This window comes from Podarcis cretensis (genome assembly GCF_951804945.1).
Source record: "Podarcis cretensis genome assembly, chromosome: Z".
Classification (NCBI taxonomy): Eukaryota; Metazoa; Chordata; class Lepidosauria; order Squamata; family Lacertidae; genus Podarcis; species Podarcis cretensis.
In genome coordinates, this window is record NC_137184.1 from 32,002,504 (window position 1) to 32,024,089 (window position 21,586).

The 21,586-nt window shown below is 46.7% G+C and overlaps 1 protein-coding gene across 4 annotated transcripts in view; it reads right to left on the bottom strand.

Annotated features, from left to right (window-relative positions):
- Positions 1-4,504: 4,504 nt before the first annotated feature.
- NHSL2 (NHS like 2) overlaps positions 4,505-21,586 on the bottom strand; it is a 105,441-nt gene continuing 88,359 nt past the window's right edge. For 3 of the 4 annotated variants that reach the window (XM_079962319.1, XM_079962320.1, XM_079962321.1), the window contains exons 3-8: positions 20,305-20,444; positions 19,459-19,654; positions 17,287-17,418; positions 13,273-15,507; positions 8,382-8,514; positions 4,505-6,271 (exon numbers count right to left, since the gene is read on the bottom strand). In XM_079962319.1, coding sequence (XP_079818445.1) covers positions 5,995-6,271; positions 8,382-8,514; positions 13,273-15,507; positions 17,287-17,418; positions 19,459-19,654; positions 20,305-20,444 — 3,113 coding nt within the window. In that variant the 3' untranslated portion in view covers positions 4,505-5,994. The remainder of the gene's footprint in view (positions 6,272-8,381; positions 8,515-13,272; positions 15,508-17,286; positions 17,419-19,458; positions 19,655-20,304; positions 20,445-21,586) is intronic. The other variant, XM_079962322.1, reaches the window with a different exon arrangement.

Sequence of the window (21,586 nt, forward strand, 5' to 3'; positions counted from 1 at the left end):
CAACTCACAGATTAAAGCCCAGTCTTGAGATAATGAATATGGGCTCAAATAGCAAACATCAGGAGGGAGCTGTCTATAAACTTGGCTTCTTGAACTGTTGGAAGGAGGGCCCCAAATTGCCTTCTCACCTAGGGGGCAGCACAAAACCCAATATATATCTTTAGACTCTTGCAAATAAGAAAGAAAGAAAGAAAGGAGAAACAGACAGAGAGAGAAAGATAAGAGGGAGAGATAGAGAAAGAAGAACGTTGCTAAGAGCCCTACCATTTCACTCCTCTGAAAATAAAGCATTTAAATCTCATCAACAATTGCTGACTGCTGTTTTGAAATGGGAGTCTAAAGTGATGCTTCACCAAGGACTGGAATGGCTCACAAGAGTGTGCATGCTTTTCTTCCAGCTCTTCGAGAGTACGAGAAACCAAATGTATTTGATGCAAGTTGGACCAATAAAAAGGAAGCCTTTCTTTGTGTATGAATGCCACACTTCAACTGAATGGCACTTATTTCCAGGTCAGCGTGTTTAGGATTGCAGCCTAAGAGAACAATTTAAATGTACTGCTGTTCTTCCTGGACTGCCCTGCTTCAGACTGCTGATTGTGGAATAGCATGTTTCAAAGCTCCCCGGTGCTAAATTTCAAAACCTAATTTCCCTGCATATACAGTGGTACTTCTGGTTAAGAACTTAATTTGTTCTGGAGGTCTGTTCTTAACCTGAAACTGTTCTTAGCCTGAGGTACCACTTTAGCTAATGGGGCCTCCCGCTGCCGCTGCACAATTTCTGTTCTCATCCTGAAGCAAAGTTCTTAACCCGAGGTACTATTTCTGGGTTAGCGGAGTCTGTAACCTGAAGCGTCTGTAACCCGAGGTACCACTGTACAAAGTTAGCACATAAGGCTAAGCTAAAACCCTGTTTCTTTTTCAGAAATTTCATTTAAGTGTGCCTGCAAACCTTCGTTTGCCGACTCAGGCAGCATTATGTACTTCTGCAGATATATTTTTTTTAAAAAAATGCTTTCAGTGTCATTATTTCTTAGGACCAATCACATTGTGTACAATTTTCTCATTAGGAGTTGACCACTTGAACAGCTGAGTTTCTGCCCAACTGTTGGGGAATAGGTCATCCTCCTCGGTTTCATAATGATTTGAGAGTACAAATACTTTCCAGCCAATTTCATGCTGGCTATGTCTTTATATAAGCAATATATGACCACTTATGTTACCATGACACCATTTCATTCCTACTCCCCAGCACGCACACAGAGATTAATGCATTTATTAAATGATAAAGCCAAGATGGCTAGAGCAGTGTCATAGCAAAGCAAAGAAATAATGCATATCCCCTCCACCCGATGATTTGAAAGACCAAAGTTCTGCAAGAGGAGACCGTCATTTGAGGATTAGCTGGTACGGGCAACTATATTTGATTTGACCAGCATTAATGCTATATATCACACACACACAGCCTCACACGAAGGCACACAGAGAAAACTAAGTCCTGCTGCAACCCAACATTATTAATCCTGGGCAGGATATGTTTCATTTCATACAACTGTACTGTATAGGGTACCCTGGAAGTCATACAAAACTAAGCGCAGTATTTTTAAAACACCCTGTTTTCACTTTTTATGAAGTTGCAATTGGCTTACATTAGCTATTGGTTATCAATACTACCCTGTTCCATTAGGGGCACTTTTGGTAATCAGAAAATCAGATCAGTGACCAGATGAATGAGGAGATTCTCCAGTCTCTGCCAGCAAGGCAGGCAGGTACTGCATGGAAAACAAGTTTTGAGACACAGTATATACCTGTATTTGGATGTATGATTAAAAGCAAGCATGGGGAACCTGTTCCAGCCTGAGGGGAGAATTCCCACATGGGAAACTTGCCCAGGACCTGAAAACCAGGGGTGGGAAGGGCCAGAGGCAAAAGTGGACACTTCAAGGGATGTGACTGCTACATTCCAACTACATAAAAGATAAATGTTGTGACACCCATGCATTTCTCCATCCCCCATCCAGACAAGCAAGTAATTTTATTACAGTTAAAAGATACATCCCAGCCAGGAAAAGCTCTCCAGGGGAGTACATAGCAAGGCAGGGAAAATGTCCTTGCGAGAAGAGCAGAAGCTCCTACTTTAGATTAGTCTCAGTTTAGTGCATTGTTTGAAACCTAAACTCTGGCTAATTTTAACTATAAATTGAACAAGCCAGCTTCGCAACCTAGGCTGTTAGCTTGTGTCAAGTAACTATAGTTAAAATTGAACACAGTTTTCCTAGTGGGATAAATGGGCCTTTACCATGAGTGTTTATTTTGCTAGGGTTTTAGTCTTGATTCAAATGTGTTTTGTGTGTTTTTGTGTGCATGTGTTTTAAAAAATTATCTTACGTGAAAATTGCCTTGAGATGGTTGTTTAGAAGGCGATGAAGAAATATATGATGATGATGATGATGATGATAATAGTAGTAGTAGTAGTAGTAGGCACATTTTTTTGTAAACATTATTTGGCCGGAGAACTGCACGACAAAATTTGGAGGAGTGCAGATTTTGAAGGCTAGCTTTTTCAGTTCACATATTTTTCAGAAAGTGTGGATTAGATTGGTATGCATTTCAATACAAACATAAGCAAATTTCTCCTTCATCCCTTAGTTGCAACCAGTTTCAGGCCCATTTAAATGTCATAGGTCCAGACCAATGAACCTGGAAACTATAGGTATAGATTTAAAAAAAAAACCAAAACATTATTTGCAACCTCATAAAACTCCAGTTCCCAGGGTTCCCCCGGAGCAGGTGTCTGTGTGTGTGTGTGTGTGTGTGTGTTTACATGAGTTCCACATTCATTTCAAAATAGCTAAAATTTGCAATGTAAATATGCCCCTAGTCTTTCCAAGCAAGCCCCTTTGGATATGCCTACAAGAAATTATCTTTTGCCAAGTTTATCTGTGACTGCTGTAGCCCTTCCCCATGTTCTAACAATCACTGAAACAGGAAGTAAGAATGAGTTACACTTCAAATACGTACATTCTGTGGGGACACCCTGTTCGGTTCCCAAACTACAAGGGCCCCCAGACACCTTAACTTTTTTATGATTTCCCCAACTTTTGATGATTTATGATTAGCTCCTGCTTTTCCAAATGTGGGACATGTTTTGGCTGAAATTGGGGAGGATTAGGGCATCAGTTTCATGAATTTCACTAACCCCCTCTCAGAAAAAACAAAACAAAACCCTATCTACCATAATTTGAACACTGGTCTTTTTTCGATATTTTGCAGCATGTGAAAGCATCCTGAGGAGGTGGGGAGGAAATCTTTGTACTGAACATGGGTAGATTGATCTTAGAAGGTGCATGGCAAACCCTGGATTCCTACAGAGGATCTTGTGATTTTTGCTCACTTCAAGTTAAATTGGCGAGGTTTAAGATAATCACTGGAAGGAGCAAGTTGTGTGAGCATACCAGAGGTTGCAAAGTGCTAATCAGCTGAAAAAATGGTATACCGGGGTTGAGGGGGTGGGGGAAGAGATTCAAGACGCTGCCCCAGACAAAACCTTAAGTATCAGCAAAACGCCTTTCACTGAGACAGGTAGGAACGTGGAGAGGGAAGGGGTGCGTGCATTCAATGCTTCTTTAGACACCTTACACATGAAGATTATACACACACATACACACTGCACTGCATTATGGGCTGGTTCACCCAGACTTAAGAGTGGAAGGTAGCATTTGCCCACATGGCAAGCATTATTATTATTATTTAGGGTCATCTTGTGGATGATCAATGTGGTTACGTTGTTTACCAGGTGTGGGGAACCTCTAGCCCTCCAGATGTTGCTGAACTAAAGCTCCCATCATCCCTAGCTATTGTTCTTCTTGCTGAAGTTGATGAGATGTGTAGCTCGGCAACATCTGGAGAGCCAAGGGTTCCACATGTCACCTGTCCTCCAGGTGTTACACAACAACAGCTCCTATCACAGGCACAGACAAACTCGGCCCTCCAGATGTTTTGGGACTACAACTCCCACCATCCCTAGCTAACAGGACCAGTGGTCAGGGATGATTGTAAATTGTAAACCACAGATTGTAAATTCTGTGGCCAATTGCCCTCCACCATTTAAAGTATGCCCTTCCCTTTGCTCACATGTATCCCAGCTTAGGAAAACATCCAGTTAATCAGAATAAGCAGGCTCTAGTATATGAGAGCTTATGCCACAATTCATCTGCAAGTGCGTACAGTGCTGCAATATGCTTTTAATTCTTTTTTCATCTTCATGATGTAAAAAGAAGAATCCTACCAAGGACAGAAGTGAAGAATCTGACCAAGATAGCTGCTGCAACCATTATTCAGCCCCAATGCTTTGCATTGATCCTTAAAACAAAGATGGCACTGAACAACCAGCCCATTAGTCTAAGTCTGGTGTCTGCAAAGAGCCCCATGGTGTCCCAGCTGGACAGAGTCCATTGTGTGCAGGATTCAGCTCTAAAGACACAATTAGCTCAGGAACCCAGCAGGAGCTACAAAACCATTTGCTTTTGTTCCATTTAAGGCTGTGAAGAGAAGCAGGTCAACAGCATTAACGAGAGCTTCTGGTCAGATAATGGATTTCTGGTTCCAAGGATATAGAAGGGCTAGGAAAATCTTTCAGATTCCGAGCTGAATATTTGCATTTAAGGCAGTGGGGGAATCAATCCTGTATCAAAATGTTCCATGTGCCAGCCCTCCCGAGAGCTGAACGAATATTTCAAAATTCTCAAGGGCCAGCATAGAAATATTAGGCTGAAGGGTGATGAGGCCAGATTGGGAAATTTTGCCCGCCCTGAGCAAAAGAACAGCAAGCAATATGTTAAGGACACGGGAGTCATAGGGCTCATCCTAAGAATCACAGAATTGTAGAGTTGGAAGGGAACACGAGGATCATCTAGTCCAACCCCCTGCAATGCAGGGAGCTTTTTCGCTCAACGTGAGGCTTGAACTCACCACCCTGAGATTAAAAGCCTCATGATTGCTAGTCATGGGTCTGAGAGGCTTTAATTTTGTCCCACCGCTTTCCCCGGGAAAACCCACTCTTCACTGCCGAACTGAAACAAATCTCAGTCCACAGGAAACCTGACTGGCGTTTGTTCCAATTCAGGCGTAAGCAGCAGGTTTCTCCAGGGAAAGCGAAAGGGCGAAACAACTTCTCGGACACGTGACTAGGAATCACAGGATGAACAGAAGTGGGGCTGAGCCCTGATATGGCCTTCAGGCATCATCAATAAAAATAGGGATCTTTGCTCTTCCTCTGCCTGAACAACACCTGCCTCCTAAGTGACCACCTTTCCACCTCGCCACCACTCAGGAGTTTCGCAATCAAAACTAAAATTGATCAAGTCAGGTTCTGTGGGGTGGGGGGTGGAATTAAAAAGAAAAGAAGCCACAACAGCCATATATTGTATCCTACAAGCACTGAAAGTACCACATGCCAAAGAAACTCTGAACAGTTCCAAGCTAGCTTCACTGCAGAGAAGAAATCAGTACAGGGGGACTCCCCAACCCGCCAAATTTGTAGTCTTGGAAAGCAGGAGGATCAGGATGAGAAAGAGAGGAGGTATCCAACTCCTCATGCAATTGAAGAAGGTGCCAGGCCTAGGTCTGGTACCAATGCAGGATAGCCCTGTCTAGGAACACCCATGCTGCAGGTCCTTCTTCCAGTGTGGAAAAAGATATAAAAGTTTCCTCCCTTTTAGGGCCAAGATGTGTGGCTGATTCCATTGGGGATGAGTGTGTGCTCTACATTTAAGACACTTTTTCTTGGGTTAGGAGTCCCCCCTCCAGTAAAAAAAGAAACAGAAAAAAGTTGGCACCACTGCCAACAAATCAACAAAGATGAAAAACAACAACACAGCCCCCCACCCCATTAATGGAGTGGTAGGCTCACCCTGACCCTTAGTCAAGCAGATCTCCCCAAGGGTTGGATTGGGGCATTGCGCGAAATGACAAAGCTCTCTCTCTCTCTCGACATACTCATGGCTGGGTCTTAGGGCCCTGAATTGTCCCGTCCACAGCAAACTCGGTCATAACTCGCCGAGCCAAGGGGTTGGTGGTCTTCAGAAGTTCAGCCGCAGACGTGCGGATGCCTGAAGCGCCCTTGCCACCTTTCTTTTGAAGGAGTGCCTTAAAATCTTCATTCCTGCTGGAGGTTCTTGTGACGCCCGTTGGAGCGCACTCGTTGCTCTTTGAATTCTGCCGGTTGCCAAAGGCCTCGCCGGATTCCTTCCAACCAAGCAACTTCCGTTTGGACCTGCAAATGCAAACACGCAAACACACGCACACACACACACACACACAAACAGATCAGAAAGTCACTTGAGGTTAGGCAGAGCTGGCGCAGCCGTAACAGTCTAAAATGGTGTAATGGGACCCATCCAGAGGAAACAATGGGAGCTTTGTATGCAATGGTTCAATTTGCCATGGGTGTTTCCAGAGCAGCCTTCCCCAACCTAGCGCTTGCCAGATGTTTTGGACTACAATTCCCATAATTCCTGGCTGGGGCCCAGGTTTGAGAAGGCAGCCCAAGGACTATCCAGCCGTTGTTCTCCTGTTGTAAGCTGCAAGCAGAATTGCAGCTGTCTTTTCTTAATGGGGGGGGGAGGTGCTTTTTTGACATGTGCTTGCTGCTACATTCCATCCACACTAATGAGTGGGACACTGCTCCCTAGGTGGGGAAGTGACGATTCACTCAAGCAAAGTTTTTAAAATAAAATAAAAATTCACTCTTCTGCCACTCATCTACTTAAAATCAGTTATTTAATTAGTGCTGAAATGCTTATTTACCATAAGCACTGTTTCCCAATTACTTTCGACATTTGTGGAAACAAATGCTTTAAAAAAGTTAGAAAGTGTGTTAGGCCAAAAACTTGTTGATAGAATGCAGCATTTTAAAAATCCTTAAAAATAAATCTCCTTCATTTAGACACGACTGTGTGAATCTGTTAATATTTTTTTGAAAATTTTAGCTAAAAATATAGATGAAAAAGCACTCTATGGCTCATTAAAAGAGTTACTGGTAATACTGGAGATGTCCTGAGTGGCAACAGGTTCACCTCAATAGGTTCACTTACATTGCTCATCAAAGCTACATCTGCAGGAAAAGATGGAAGCGTAGAGCTAAGAACCTACCACACCTGTAGCGACTGCACTACTGTGCTTTAACTTTCTAAAAAGGCAGGTTTTCTGTGGTCTGAGGAATCATAGAATTGCAGAGTTGGAAGGGACCACGAGGGTCATTTGGTCCAACCCCCACGTTTTGCCCGTGGGGCTCGAACCCACGACTCTGAGATTAAGAGTCTCATGCTCTACCAACTGAGCTATCTCTCAGAGGAACCACACGGCAAACACAAGGAGGATAATGATCGGATTATGACCTCCTGTGGGTGCTGTGAAAAGTGAGTGAAGTAAGAAAGCACATATGGTGCCAAACTCTAGCCAGCGCTAGTTATCTTGAATGGAAGCAGAATGTGAGCTTTCTTTCGTGAGTGGGCAAAAACACTGCGCCCTTTGCAGCACTGGTGGGGGGAACCTGTGGCCCTCCAGATGTTATTGAACTATAACTCCCATCGGCCCCAGCCAGCATAGCCAATAGTCAGGGGCAATGGGAACCGTAGTTCAGCAGTGTCTGGCAGGCTGCAAGTTCCACCTGCCTGATGTACAGGGACTGGCTTTAAGTAGGATGCAGCAGTACAGTTAGGTCATTTTGGACCCTTGGCTTACTTATGTTACAGAGCCCTCTCTATTTAGATATAGCTTTGCTTACTTCAAAATGTGGTAAGGCAGACCTGATGCAGTGGGGGACCCACCTCTGGCTCGTTCTGCTGAGTGGACCCCTAGAGCTCTTCCCCAAAGCTCTAACTGGGTGAATTCCTGGGTGAAATGGGTGACGGGAGTATCTGAGACATGGTGCAAGCATTCAATTTGAAAATGCAAGCCTCTGGTCCTTATGATAAGCTGCAGAGATCAGCATGAAAACAAGCAAGCACTCATGAAAGTGGTGCCGGAGGTGGGGTTCGAAACAGCCCACCTGAAATGTAGTGGTTGGCCTGCAGTGGCTCTTAAACAAATGCGTAACTGGCACAGGAGCTTGGCTGTGAGAATAGACCCAAACTGGTGATTGGCAACTATTATGAGATCTCTGGAATTGAGTTGTGCAGATTCTGGAGGACATGAACAGGGGATGAAGTGAGGAAGGATTTTCGGGTAGGGTATGCGTGAAGCTCACAAAGAGCAGGAAGGGTCTTTCCCCCCCAAGTTAAGGCTGGCGTACGGTGGGGCTAGAGTGGTGGGGTGAGCAAACCACCCCACACCCTCAGAGGAGCTACCAACTCCCAAAATGCAACACCTGGATGGGCCCCCACCTGTGGATGACAGTAAACAAATCCTCTGTGGTTCGGGATGTCACAAACACATCGTCGTCCTCCTCGGTTATCGACTCGGCGGTTTTGTCACTTACAAAGCTTTTCTCTTCGGCCCTTAAGCCCACTGAGCTCCCTGAAGAAAAGAAAGCAAGAGTCTTGGCCAAACAGGTCTCCTGCCAGTGAGATCTGGGATGTGGGCGGTAAGCTTGTGGGGTGGGGGTGGGAGAGAGGCACTTCAGAAACAGCCAACTGGAGAACAGGTATGGGGAACCTGGAGCCCTACAGGTGCTGTTGGAGGTCAACTCCCATCAGCCCCAGCCAGCATGACCAATGGTCAAGGATGATGGGAACTGAAGTCCAACAACTCCTAGAGGGACACAGGTTCACCATCCCTGGGCAGAGGAGCCAGGGGTGGGGGGTGGGGGGGTGTTTGAGAGACAGAGAAAGACAAAGACAGAGACAGAGACACAGGGAGGACAGGCAATGCTCCTTTAATCTTCAATAAACAGATATAGCACATGAAGACATTGATTTGATTTTTGCCACCACCTCTCTGTGCACCTGCAGAGGCCTTTCCTGATGCCCAGAAGATCCCATGTCCCTTATGCTGAAACTGGGCTGGGAAGGAGGATTCTTCTGGAGTCAAGAAAAGAGTTTGTAGTGTGTACTTGGTTGTGCATTGTCCTTACTACATTTTTCCTGTTTGCAAATAGACCCACAGGCTCCAAAAAGGTGGGTGAACCCAGATATAACGGGAAAGCAGCGAGCAAAGGGGTGGCAGGATTAATATCAATTAATATCATCTCCTTCACCAGAGAGTTTCAAATACAAGTTTAATCTTTTCTTATTTAGGCTCCACTTTTCCTTCTACTTTCTCCATCTTGCCCATTCCTAAATCCCCCCCTGAAGTTGCACATCCCACATGAAGCTGCAGGGGTGAGGGGAGAGGCGAAGGGCAGAGAAAGCAATTGTACCTTTCTTTCCAACTCCAACTCCTTTACTCTACCCCTTTCAGCTAAAAATAGCTTTTCAGGGGAGTTGAGAGAAAAATAGAGGAAAGCGTTAAAGCTCCATTTGGCAGAGCACAACTTTCTGGAACTTAGAAGTATGCCCAGTGGACATGCCCACACCATACATTTGAAGCACTCTTATACCACTTTATTCTGGGAACTGTAGTTTGTTCTGGGAACTGTAGCTCGGTGAGGTCAGACCCATTTAAGAAACTACATTTCCCAGAATTCTTTGGGGGAAGACATAACAGGTTAAAGTGGTATGAGAGTGCTTTAAATGTATGGTATGGATGTGACATCGGAGTAGGGGGGCTCTACTTTCAGAACAGCAACCCTGAAACACCATTCCTTTTTATTCCCAGTGTTCAGGGGAAGATTGTCACTGGTTATCTAGCTGAAACAAAGCAAACTACAGGTACCTAGAAGCGGAAGCATAAACAGAAACAAGACTGTGAATCTAAGAAAGGCACTGTATTGTGCTCAATATATATATATAACATAAACTACATTAAGAAAGATAAAATGAAACGAAGCTAAACAATGTTAATTAGAAAACATAAATAAGAAAACAGAGAACCAGCTGGGGGGAAAATATGGTAACTCAGTCGGAACTGAAAAAGAAATTGCATCCCACCCCCAGCTATCGCTCCTTTGTTTTATTTATGTTTTCTGATTAAGATTGCTTTGCTGCATCTTTACTGATGCAGTTTAGGTTAGATCCACTGAGTACAATATTATACCTTTATTGTATTCAAGGTCTTGTTACTGGTTATTAAGTAGACAAAATGACACCCACACCTACGCACAAGGAGGAAGTATAAGCAACCCCAAGGAGGGAAACCCCAAATTGGCTTAGTCTGGGGAAAGAGCTAGGGAAGATGTGGGTACGATATCCTCTCCCAGAGCAGCACTTTGAAGCAGCTGCTGGTTATTATTTTCAAACGAGAGATCCTAACCACAGATCTCCTGTTGTTGCATCCATTTTCAAGTGAACACAGAATTCACACGCATTCCCTTTCCTTCCTGAGGATCTTCAGGTGTTCACAGGTTTGTTTGCACGTTACAATGAACACAGGGACAAACTTGTCTCTCGACATGTGCTGGGGTTTGTGTGAAAGGGCACACACTTCTTATTTGCACAGCTCAGCTGTTGTGTACACAGGAAAACAGACTGTAAAGATCACCGGACGATACATGAGGCTTGTTGAGAAGTCACATGGAGCACAGGTACAAGCGGTCTCTACACATGTGGAACTGTGTGAAAGAGTGTTGAGCACTGCATGTTAACAATAGTACAAGTGTTTGTGGACGCAGATGCACAGATTATGCACTCGTTGAATGTGGTGTGCCAACAACTCTATGTAAATAACTGTACAAATGTACAGCTCAGCTATTTATTTATTTTTACACAGATTGTACACTAGATGAATGCAGCATGTGAACACCCCCTAAGCTGATGGGTTTTGCCGTTAGGTGGAGCTGCGAGCTTGATCCAAGTAGGAGCAGCAGGCCTTCTATGTCCACGGGAAATGCCAAGTACCAGAAGGGTGCAGAATGAGGGGCAAACAAAGGGGAAAGGTGGGAAGGTTTGAGCTGACTGATGATGGTTGGAGAAGGAGCTGAAGAGAGATCAGAGGGAGAAAGAAATAGGGGGAATGAATAAAGCTAACAGACAAGATGTTGGGAAGAATAGGAAGAATGGACATATAGAGGAACAGAAACCAACAGATCAAGAGAGAGAGAGTGGGAGAGCGGGGTCACATCTGCACTTTAACTTCAAAGCACTATCAAACCTCTTTAAATAGTCATGGCTTCCCCCAAAGAATCATGGGAATTGTAGTTTGTTAAGGGTGCTGAGAGTTGTTAGGACACCCCTCGAAGAGACAATTCTCATAGTAGTTTTACCAACAGTTCCTCTTCCCAGGGAAGTCTGGGGAATCTTAGCTCTGAGAGGGGAATAGGGCTCTAACATCTCTCAGGACCCTTAACAGATTACAGTTCCCAGGATTCTTTGGGAGAAGTTGTGGCTATTTAAAGTGGTGTAATCCTCCTTTAAATGCGTGAGGGTCAGGCTGCTATCCAGCTGGTAACTTTAGATTGTCATGCAATCAAAAGTTGCTCAGGATTGGGTTAATTTATTTTGCTGTTGTTTGTGTATTTTTTAATTTATAGGTAGCTTCCACTAACTATTTCAATCCATAGCATAAAACAATATTGTCCAAGCATCTATCAGAGAATTAAAGATGTTTTGCTAGTCTGCCTCTTCCCATTTATATTTGACTACTGGGCATTACACACCATATCATATCACATTGGAGCCAATTCAGAACAGTAGTTAGAAAGGTGGACAAGAACAGCGGAGGGTCAGGTTCTAATCCCCATTCACTTAGTGACTTTGGACTGGTCCTACATTACAGGGTTGCTATGAGGATAAAGCCAGGAGGGGAAGAATTCATTGGAAGGCAGGCAGGATATGATTTGAAGCAATAACCAGTACATATACTATTAAAAGTACATACGATATTAGTAAAGTGATTGTAATTCTTGCTAATTTTTTCATGCTACTGTTGTGATTGTGAGCTGCCCTGAGTTCAAAATTATTTCGGAAAAGCAGAATACAAACATTAAATCAAATCAAATATGCATCTCTAAGATGAATAGGGAATAACTTCTTCCTATGAGCTTCTTCATACATTACCAAGTTCTCATGTGAAAGGAATCCTGGGAGGAAGTTATAGGGTGCAGCACAAATAAAAATGGTCATGTGTGACAATCACATGACATAAAGTTTTTTCTTAATTTCCTGTGCAAGAAGGAAGGGGAAACTGCGGCCCTCCAGATGTTGTTAGACTACAACTACCACCATCCTTTATTATTGGCCATGCTGGCTGGGGCAGGTGGGAGCAGGAGGCGAACAAAACCTGGAGGGCTACAAGGATTCAGCATATAATGCAAAAGCAAGGACTAATTGCATTTTCCCACCCTGTGTACGCTGAGCAAAAAACACAAGCCCCAACAACATCCTGAATGTAATCATCACACATTACTTCTTTCACATGAAGGAGCTACAGAGCATTGGCAGAACACATGCCTTCCATGCAAAAGGTCCCAGGTTTCACCTTCAACATCTACAACTAAAGAGGAATCAGTTTGGAGGTGACATAATAAAAAACTCTGCCCAAAATCCCCAGGAGTTGCTGCCAACCTGAGCAGGCAACACAGAGCAGGTCACGTAGTCAGATGTGGTATAAGGCATCTCCCTGTGTTTCAACATGTGTGTAGCTGCCTCATGCTGGCCTTGTTTGCACATAACACGAAGCCAAATATTGACTTGGAGTGAACGCATGATTGGGCAGACTCCTTGCCTGGACTTTTTGACTGCCTCACTGCACTGGGCTAAGCTAAGGTTTGGCTAAGCGTTTTGCCTGGGCAGTTAAGCTCTCTCCAGACTAACCACAAGGTGTATCGAAGAACAAACCTAAGCTACAGACTGTGGTTAGTCTCTGGAGGGAGCTTAACCACAAACCAGGGTTGGGATGGCACTCGAACCCAAACACTGGCTTAGCTCAGTGCAGCCCAGCTGCAAAACAATCAGAGGAGGAGCAAAGCAGGTGCAAGATACTCTCTGGGAGACAGAATGCTTGCACCAATGTGCAAAGCAGCCACCCATCCGAGGGTCATCTACTGTAAGTGTCAGCACCTCTCCAGCATCTTGAGGGCACCAATCTACCCCATCACATCCTTGATACTTTTAAGTGGGTTTGAACCTGGGACCTCCAGCATTCAAAGCAGGTGGTCTGCTGCTGGACTATGCTCCCTTTTCAACCACCTTAGGACAGAAGAGAACCCAGGAAGGACTCTTGAAAGGCAGAGCCACTTACCTGAAACGTTTCCCCAAGACAACCCTGCAGTTGTTGGACTGATGCTCACTGCGTTAGCCACAGGGGTCAATGCCTTGCAAGGAGTCAGCTCGGAATAAGCACAGTCCTCGTCCAGCATGATGACAGGGCTGGCAGCCAACCTCGGATCCCCGACGCAGGCCCCTGGGTGGAGCGGGGAGCTCACCAGCGGCAGGTAAAGCACACTAGGCTTCTTGGGGACAGGGGGAGGGACTTTGGTTCTGTGGCTCTCCCCGCCAGGTGTTCTCTCCAGCGGCAGCCTTGGCTTCAGCTCCTCCTCCAAGCTGTCCTCAGAAAGCCGCCGGGCAGAGAAGAACGTCCCCGGAGGCCCTTGTGCTGGAGAGACGGCTGCCACGGGGGGCTGCGGCTCCATAGGGCTCCAGGCATCTGCATCCCACTGGTGCTCAGGCCTCCTGGCCACTATGTAAACGTTCTCTACGGCGACCGAGCCCTGGGGTGTCAGTGGAGAGGTTGGGGAGCCCACGGGGGACTCTTCCTGGACTGGAGGGGTCTTGTGCAGGAGCATCGGGGGCCTCCTGGAAAGGGGCGGCTTCTCTGCCACCGGGGGCCGGACCTTCTTGCCAGGCTCCTCGACAGGCTCAAGGCTCTCTAGGTTGTCCTCTGTTTCGGAGCGGCTGATGGACCGCAGGCGGACGGAGCGCAGGTCCAGCTGTGTCACCATGGGCATGACGGGCTGCACGGGGCTGAGCTTCGGCCCCAGCTTGGCTCCAAAGGTGGAGTCGGAGTGGTGCCGGCTCACTTTGGGCTTGGCCTTGAGCGAGATCTTCAGCCCCGAGAGGTCCAGGTGCGACGGCGGCGCAAACGGCAGGTCAAAGGACAGCCGTGACTTAGGGCTTCTCTCCATGGGCGAGACTGGGGGCAGCGAGGATTTCCTCTCCGGCACAAGGGGTCTCGCGCGCCCACTCTGATGCGGGGTGTGGCCCAGAACGGCAGGTGTTGGGATGGTCGGGGTCGGAGTTTCCGACTGGCTGGAGTAGCCACTAGAGGGAGACATCACCCCTGTTGGTCTTGCCGGGGAGGAGGTTTTCAAGTTGACCTCAGCAGAGAGCTGGGAAGGTGTGGTGGCCCGGGAAATGGAAGGGGAGGGGAGGGACTCAGAGCTACCCCGTGCCTTGGAGAGCTCGATCACGGTGGTCCCAGTGGCCGTGCTGGAGCCAGAGAGAGAGCAATAGGGGTCGCCAGGACTCCACTCTGGCATGTACCACTGCTGTGAGTATGGCACGCTTTCCAGCTCTTTGGTTGTGTCCCCAGGGACTTGGCTCTGGGCCTGCGCGTCGGGCAGCAAGCACAGACTTTTTGGTCTCTGGTCCTGCGGCAGCGCCTCGTCACCAGCTTCTGCAATGCTTAGCTGCCCCTCCTTGATCAATGAGACGCTGCGGGTAGGCGGGCAGGGCTTCTTTTTGGCCTTCTTGAGAGAGATGCTCTTGGTGCGCGGCCGCCGTGACCTCACCTGAGCCTCCTGCTCCACCGCTAGCGAGACGTTGTCTGTGCTTGTGCTGCCCTCGGAGCTGGCGCTGGGGTAGCTCAGGGCACAGGTCTCGCTGCCCCCGATGTCCATGGAGCACAAGGAGGCTGTGTCCGTGGGGACGGAGAGAGACCTCTCGCGGAACTTGCACATCACCCGCTGCCTCTCCGCTTGGGGGCACTCCTCTTCGCTCGGAGTGGCGGGGACCAAACGAGCCTTGACCTCTGCTGCCCCACACCTCAAGCCTCCGTTGGCATCTACAGGGGACTCAGGAGAAGCACAGAACGCCCCAGACCCATTGCTCCCAACTGCGTTGTCTTTGCTGATGAAGAAGGAAGCAGGCCGGTCAGAGTCTGGGGTTCCCCTCTGGCTGCGGGGAGACTGGGCCCCACTTTCCATCACCAGCTCACTCTGGCTCGCGGAAGGGCTCACATAGCCAAAAGATGCTGCGCTCCAGGCAGGGGAGAATGTCAAGTCTTCCTTGGGGCCGTTGCATGACGGGCTGGCATACACTGCCCCAGGGTTGTCTGTGTGGCCAGTGGGCCCCTGGCAATACCGTCCTTGTAGAACTCCCCCAAGGTCACTGAAGGTCTTCCTCAGCTGTGGCCTTGGCTGAGGGGAGCGGGCCTGGTGGGTGGAGCTCCTCCCGTTGGCCACCTCGGGGACAAAATTGCAAGAGGCGGACTCTGCGATGGTCGCTGGAGGGTTGAGAATGGGGCCGTTGCTGTTCCCTGCAGGGGAGCGCAGACAAAGGCAGGAATTAAGCACAGCCTGGAAGATCTGGGCCACTGAAAGGTCTTAGATCCAGGGTTGGGAGTTTCAGGCCAGGGGCTCAATGCAGCCCTCAATACCTCTCTATGTGGACCCCAGACCACACACCCCTGCATAGCCAGCCCCCTTCTCCCCAGGGCTGGTGAAATTTACATTCATCACCATGCCCACTTTTCTCTCCAGCTATGCCCACTATTGGCATGTGGCCCCTGGAAGATTCTCAGAACAGAATGTGGCCCTCATGCTGGATAAGGTTTGCCCCCCCCCCCGCAAAGTAGAAACTTCGCATTTCACTGCTGGGGGGCAGCTGCCCCCATCAACCGAAAGAAATCCAGGCCTGGCCATCCTGCTTTGGGGAGGGAAGAGCTCAGCTGGCCTTGGACAGTGTGGTAAAGGTGGGGCCATTATTTACTTTTATCAGATCGTGCAAAGAAAAGAAAAACCACATCCATGGGTGTTGCTTTACCCCTTAGCCAATAGCACCCCACTTCATAGTTTGAGAACCACTATAGTAAAGGGTATTTCCTTTTCTTTTTTAAATTTCTAAAGTTGTAAATCTTCAGATCTGCCCTAAAGAGCAAGTTCTGCTAGTCAAGCTCTTACGTGGCTATTCTTACATGTGTCGCTATTCTCTGCCCCATGCAACAAATATGTCTCCTCCCTACTTAACATAGATGCATGGCGGTGTTTGGGGGTGGAGGGGGATATCCCAAGATACATTTATTCACAATTCAGAGAAGAGTCTTCGGAAGCCTGTTCCTAAAGAAAAAGGGGCTAGAACAAAATACTTTTTTTAGGGGGGGGGGGGCTTCTCAAGTCTTCCTATTAAAAAATGTACCTACATACCCACAAATTGGAATACTTATGGATTCTGTTTGTTGGTACTGAAATCTGGCTAAGCTGCAACTTCATATTAAGATGCTCTGATCCTGTAGCTCTGTGACTTGTTCTGCCTCTGTGTGTGTTGCAGACACTGGTTTTTAAATCTTGCAAACCTACCTTTCAAACCTACTTGAAAAGCACGAAATAATATATTAGATCACTCCCAGAATTCTAAAAATGAAGCTTGAAACGGTCCATAAAGTCAAATTCTGAAATTTGACAAATTTTGAGTGTACATGAAAATTTTACTTTTGCCCTGTAGCTATAACCCAGTATTTTGGAGGAGCCCTACAGCAAATTCCTATAAAGAAGCCCATGGCAAACATCCCCTCTCACATTCTGTTCTTCACAACAGCCAGAGTCAGGGAAGTCTTGATTCTACAAGTGCATCTAAGGGTCCCTCCAGACATCCTTTTCATTGTGCGTTCATGATGATTTGTGCTCATGATGATATTGGGGCAGTAATATACCATGCTGCTTTCAATACTGTTTGCAGCTGCAAAAGTTTTAAGGGTGGACATCCTGCTTTGTTTCCAACTAGTGCATGTTCGCTCACTTGCTGCTGAAATCCTGTAAATTTTAGACCACAAATGTTTCAGCTTATTTTTTTTTTTTTTTGTCCTGCTTTTGTTGTGATGTTTTGAAAGACTGACCCTCCAGCTGGTAATAATGTGGCAATGCTGGAAAACAGAAGAATGGTATGGTTCAGTATAATTCCACCACTAGTATGTTAGCATAGCTTCAATGACATGTTGCAGAATATATCTGTGGAAAACACCAGTCTGGAGGGACCCTAAGCCATCAAGCCATTCCCCCTCCTCTCTAGTGGCAGAGAGTGGCAGCATTGCTTTTGTCACCTGGGTCCCGCAGAGCGAGGTGGGGAAAGCCGATGACCGTCCGTCTCCGGCGAAGCAAGGACTTGGGATTCATGGCTGTCTCTGTGTTGAAGAGGGAGTGGCGAGTACTTGCGTGCCGAGCAAACGGCTGTCCTGTAGCCAAAACAAAGAGACTCAGCTGTCCAGGTGGACCGTGGGAAAACACAGAGGGTGATGTGAGATGTGGGAAGGATGGTGAATTCAACATTACGATAAGATGGCAAATGGTGGCTTGGGGTCCTGCATGACTTTCTTCAGCCTGAGTTTATAAGCGAACCAAACTGATTTGGGCTGCATTCACACAGAAGGAAGTTTATTCTGTTATCCCAACATTTCCCAAGCTGTTAATTTCCACAATATATCTGAGCTTCTACACAATGTAAAAGCCACTTCTGGACACATGGCGGAACATGAGCAAGTTTAGTGCTCGTTTCTATGCTAGGTGCCTCCAGAAAAACATTCTGGCGTATTAGGTGACTGGGCGTATAAGACGACCCCTAACTTTTGCTGTTCGGTTTTAGGGTTATAGAGTTATAGAGTTTGAGCTCCGCCAGGGGCAGAGCGTGCACCCCTCCGCTGCCTCTGCTGTTTCAGCAGCAGCAGCCCGAGGCAAGGCATTTGGCGGGCGGGTGAGGGGCATGCTCAGAAGGACTTTCCATGTCCCCTTCTGTGGGAGGGAGGAGGAGCAACGGCAGAAGGGGCGCCTCTGCTCACCGGCTCCCTCTCCTCCTTCCCAAAGCGTATACCCGGCGTATAAGACGACCCCCGACTTTTGGGGTGATTTTCCAGGGATAAAAAGTCGTCTTGTACGCCGGAACATACAGTAATTTGCAAACAGCAATGGAAATGAGTACTAAACTTGTACTATATTCCCCTATATTTCTGGAAGTGGCTTTTCGTCAGCTTATGTAAAGGTACCAACGTTGTGTGGAGAAAATTATTGTTTTAGGTTAATGCATGTTTTAGAATAATATACTCTCAAAAAATAATGTGAATATTTCATGCGGTTAAAAAGAATAAGTAAATCCATACATTGATGCAGAAAGAGAACAATACAGACTTATGAATGAACACATGGAAAACTGGCATGGACTTAGGAAACAATGACCCCTCCATCCCAACTGGAATGGAAGTGGGGTAAAAATGGCTTTAGAGCAGGGAAGAGATTTTTGAGTTGATGCTACTGGGAACATGGGGAAGGTAGAAGCCAGTAATGGTAGGAATGTAACAGGGCAGATGTCTTTACTTTATGTGTTCACTTTATTCCAACAGTAATGTCTGAAGAGGGCTTTCAGCACCCCATCAAACCATTGCTTGTAATGTGAAGCTTAAGAACCTCACACTGTATGTTCCAGATTTCCAGAAGACAAACCATGGTTGAGAGCTCAATAAGCTCACTCTTGTCTCCATGGTTCATCAACCTCTTGTGACTGAACAATGGCCTAAATGTGGTTTTTCAGCGGTTTGCGAATTCTGGCGTTAATAGCAAGCCACAGTTATCACAAACTGTGGTTTGCTGTTATGTCTAAATCCACAAATTCATGACAAACCCCAGTTTGTTTGCAAACCAGCTTCAAACCATGGCAGATTATCCTGCTTTGGAAGTCCCTTGCAAGCCATGGTTTGCAAACTGGCATGTTCAAACATCAATGCCAAATTATGGTTTGGCATTAGGACTGAGCACAGTCAATGAATTGCTGTTATCCTTGAGCTCTCTTCCTGCCAAAGCTTGGAAGCGAGATGGGCGGTACATGGGCACCATGCACCGTAAGAACTAAAATGACAAAGAGACAGACATACTGGTTAACCTTGGGTGCATTACATGCTGGTGAGACTTGAATAACATGAGCAGAATGCAGAAAGGGGGGGGGACATAGCAAGGGGGAAAATGTCTCTGAGAAGACCTAGCCTGATGGGACACACTACAAATGCCAATTCATGTGAGTCCCAATGAAACCTCCTTCATCTCCTGTGCTTTTCAATCTTGCTAGATATCTGACACATCATGCCTCACACCGGCCAGCATGGTGAACTAAAACCTTGTTTGCTGCGACCCCCAACCATTCTGCGTCAAATGATAACTCTTTAACTCCTCTTCTCTATTACACACACACACAGAGAGAGACAGACAGACAGACAGACTGTCAACCCTACCAGAGACGTTGATGGGAACAATGTTGGCTTGGGTTGAACAGGGCTGGTGCAACCTCCTCTCATCAACGGAGGGCAGAGGGCCAGTTCGGGTCCAGGTGGTGTGCTTGTCTGGCGTAGTGGGCAAGCTAATTGAAGGCTCTGGGGCCCTCACCCCCAGGGTGGTTGTCTCGTTCTCCTTCACTTGCTGGCTTGCAGGCTGTCAGAAAGCAGTGGGGAGGAAGGGGAATAAATGAATTCAAACACAAGCGCCCTACTCCACTAGGGCTACTATTCAGAAGAAGGGATTCAGAAGGAAAGGGATTTCAGGCAGCTCTTGGATATCAGGTGATCTGCTGCATTCCTGCAGTTGATGATCAGAGGTTGTCCTTCAAGTACTTGCCACCTCTTAAGTCAGGAGTGAGCAAGTTCCAGGAGCTAAATGCAGTGCTCCAGAACTCTTTGGCCCTAGGAACCCCCCCCCCCCCAGGGAACACCTCCCTCTCCAGTCAACCCCCCACCCCCAATCCTTCATGGCCATGTTTTGCACCCTTCCGGAGTGCTTTTGCCTGGCTGGAATGCACCCTTGAACTCCGACAATGCCTTTTGCTTGCCTGGCCCTCGGACAGAGACGAATGTGTATGTATGTGTGCAGGAACAAAACTACTGCACACAAATGTTAAAAGTATGCGTCCACTGCTCTGCCTGCTTTGGTCTGTGGCCTCGCTTGCCACTGGTACTTGGCCCTCGGAAGGTGTCCCCGAAAGCAATGCGGACCCTTAAGGCATGGGCTGGTAGAACTTTGGACTGAGGCACCAGGTAGGAATTGTATTGGGGAATATGCAATGCTGGGAAGTTTGATAGACTCACCATGAACACAAACTCCAAGCGTTTGCTGGGTACTGGGGGCCGGGGGCTGCAGTCGAGGGGCCTGTCTGCAGAATGAGAACTGGCATAGCGGAAGGTCTGGCCACTGGCCCTGGCTTCTGAGTAAGGCTCCTCGTACTCTTCTGGAAGGAGGGAAAGAAAGAAATCAGCTCAGTCTGGTCATACCAACTGCCTCCCAACAATTTTGCACTTTTCTTAATGCTCCTAATTACAGAGGCGGCTGGATTTGGGGAGGGGCGAGGGACCCAGCATGTGAATGTGCAATTTTGTGAGCATTATTTGTGGGTGGGTGGGTGAGTTGAATGACAACATTCTGCACAGTTTTTCAGTTCTAATCTCCAAAAGGTGGCCTGTTAGAAACCCCAGAGATTTATGGTGTAGCCTGCACTTTCTCAGTCATAATATCTGTCCCTCCCAACATAATATGATTATACTACATATGAGTTTTATTCGCATGGGAATTTTTAAATGTTCCCCTACTCAGAAAAGAAAGTTTGTTTGGTTTTTGGCATATAATCAAATGTGTTAGAAAGAGTGTAAACTTCTGTCTTTGCTTCTCCTTTTTTCCCTTTTGGGTAGACACATTGCCACCCAGTGACAGCTTCATTAAAATTCTCTATTTCCCAGTTGTTTTCTGTGTGACAACCAATTCTCTACTAGAAAATACAAAAAAAAGTGAGCACCCTTCAAAATGAAAGAGGCAGTTTCGTTCTCCTGAACCTAAAGGAAAATATCCCGAGTAACACATTTACCACAGAAGACCCCAAAACAGAATTAAGATAAAAGCAGGAAGCTCTGTCTGGATAAGCAATTTCCTAGGTCATTCTGAAGCTGTGTTTTTTTGGGGGGGGAGGGGGTCTTCCCTGATATGTGTATAACGTTAAATTTTACCATAATATTCTTCATTCACAGCTGCACCTGCCAGCTTAAAATAAATAATTGTACCTCTATAGGAATGGCTTTATTGTTTTCAGAGTTTGTAGAAATAGTTCTAATTATCTTTAGAATTTGTGCGTTACCCTATTTTTACCTTGTATGCCACTTCCAATGGCCTTGGGCCTGTGGAGATGTTTATAAATTTGCAGAAGAAATAAAGACACAGAGAAGCTGAATAGTGGGGAGCAGGCTTATATTGATAAATTGCCTCAAACAGTCTGCACATTTTTGCTTTGAAGCACTCATTCTGCAAGTGCTAGAGATGTATGTGGCCCTTGCATTTGTAAGTCCAAGGCTTCATGCGCTCCCTCTAAGGAAGATGCAGAGG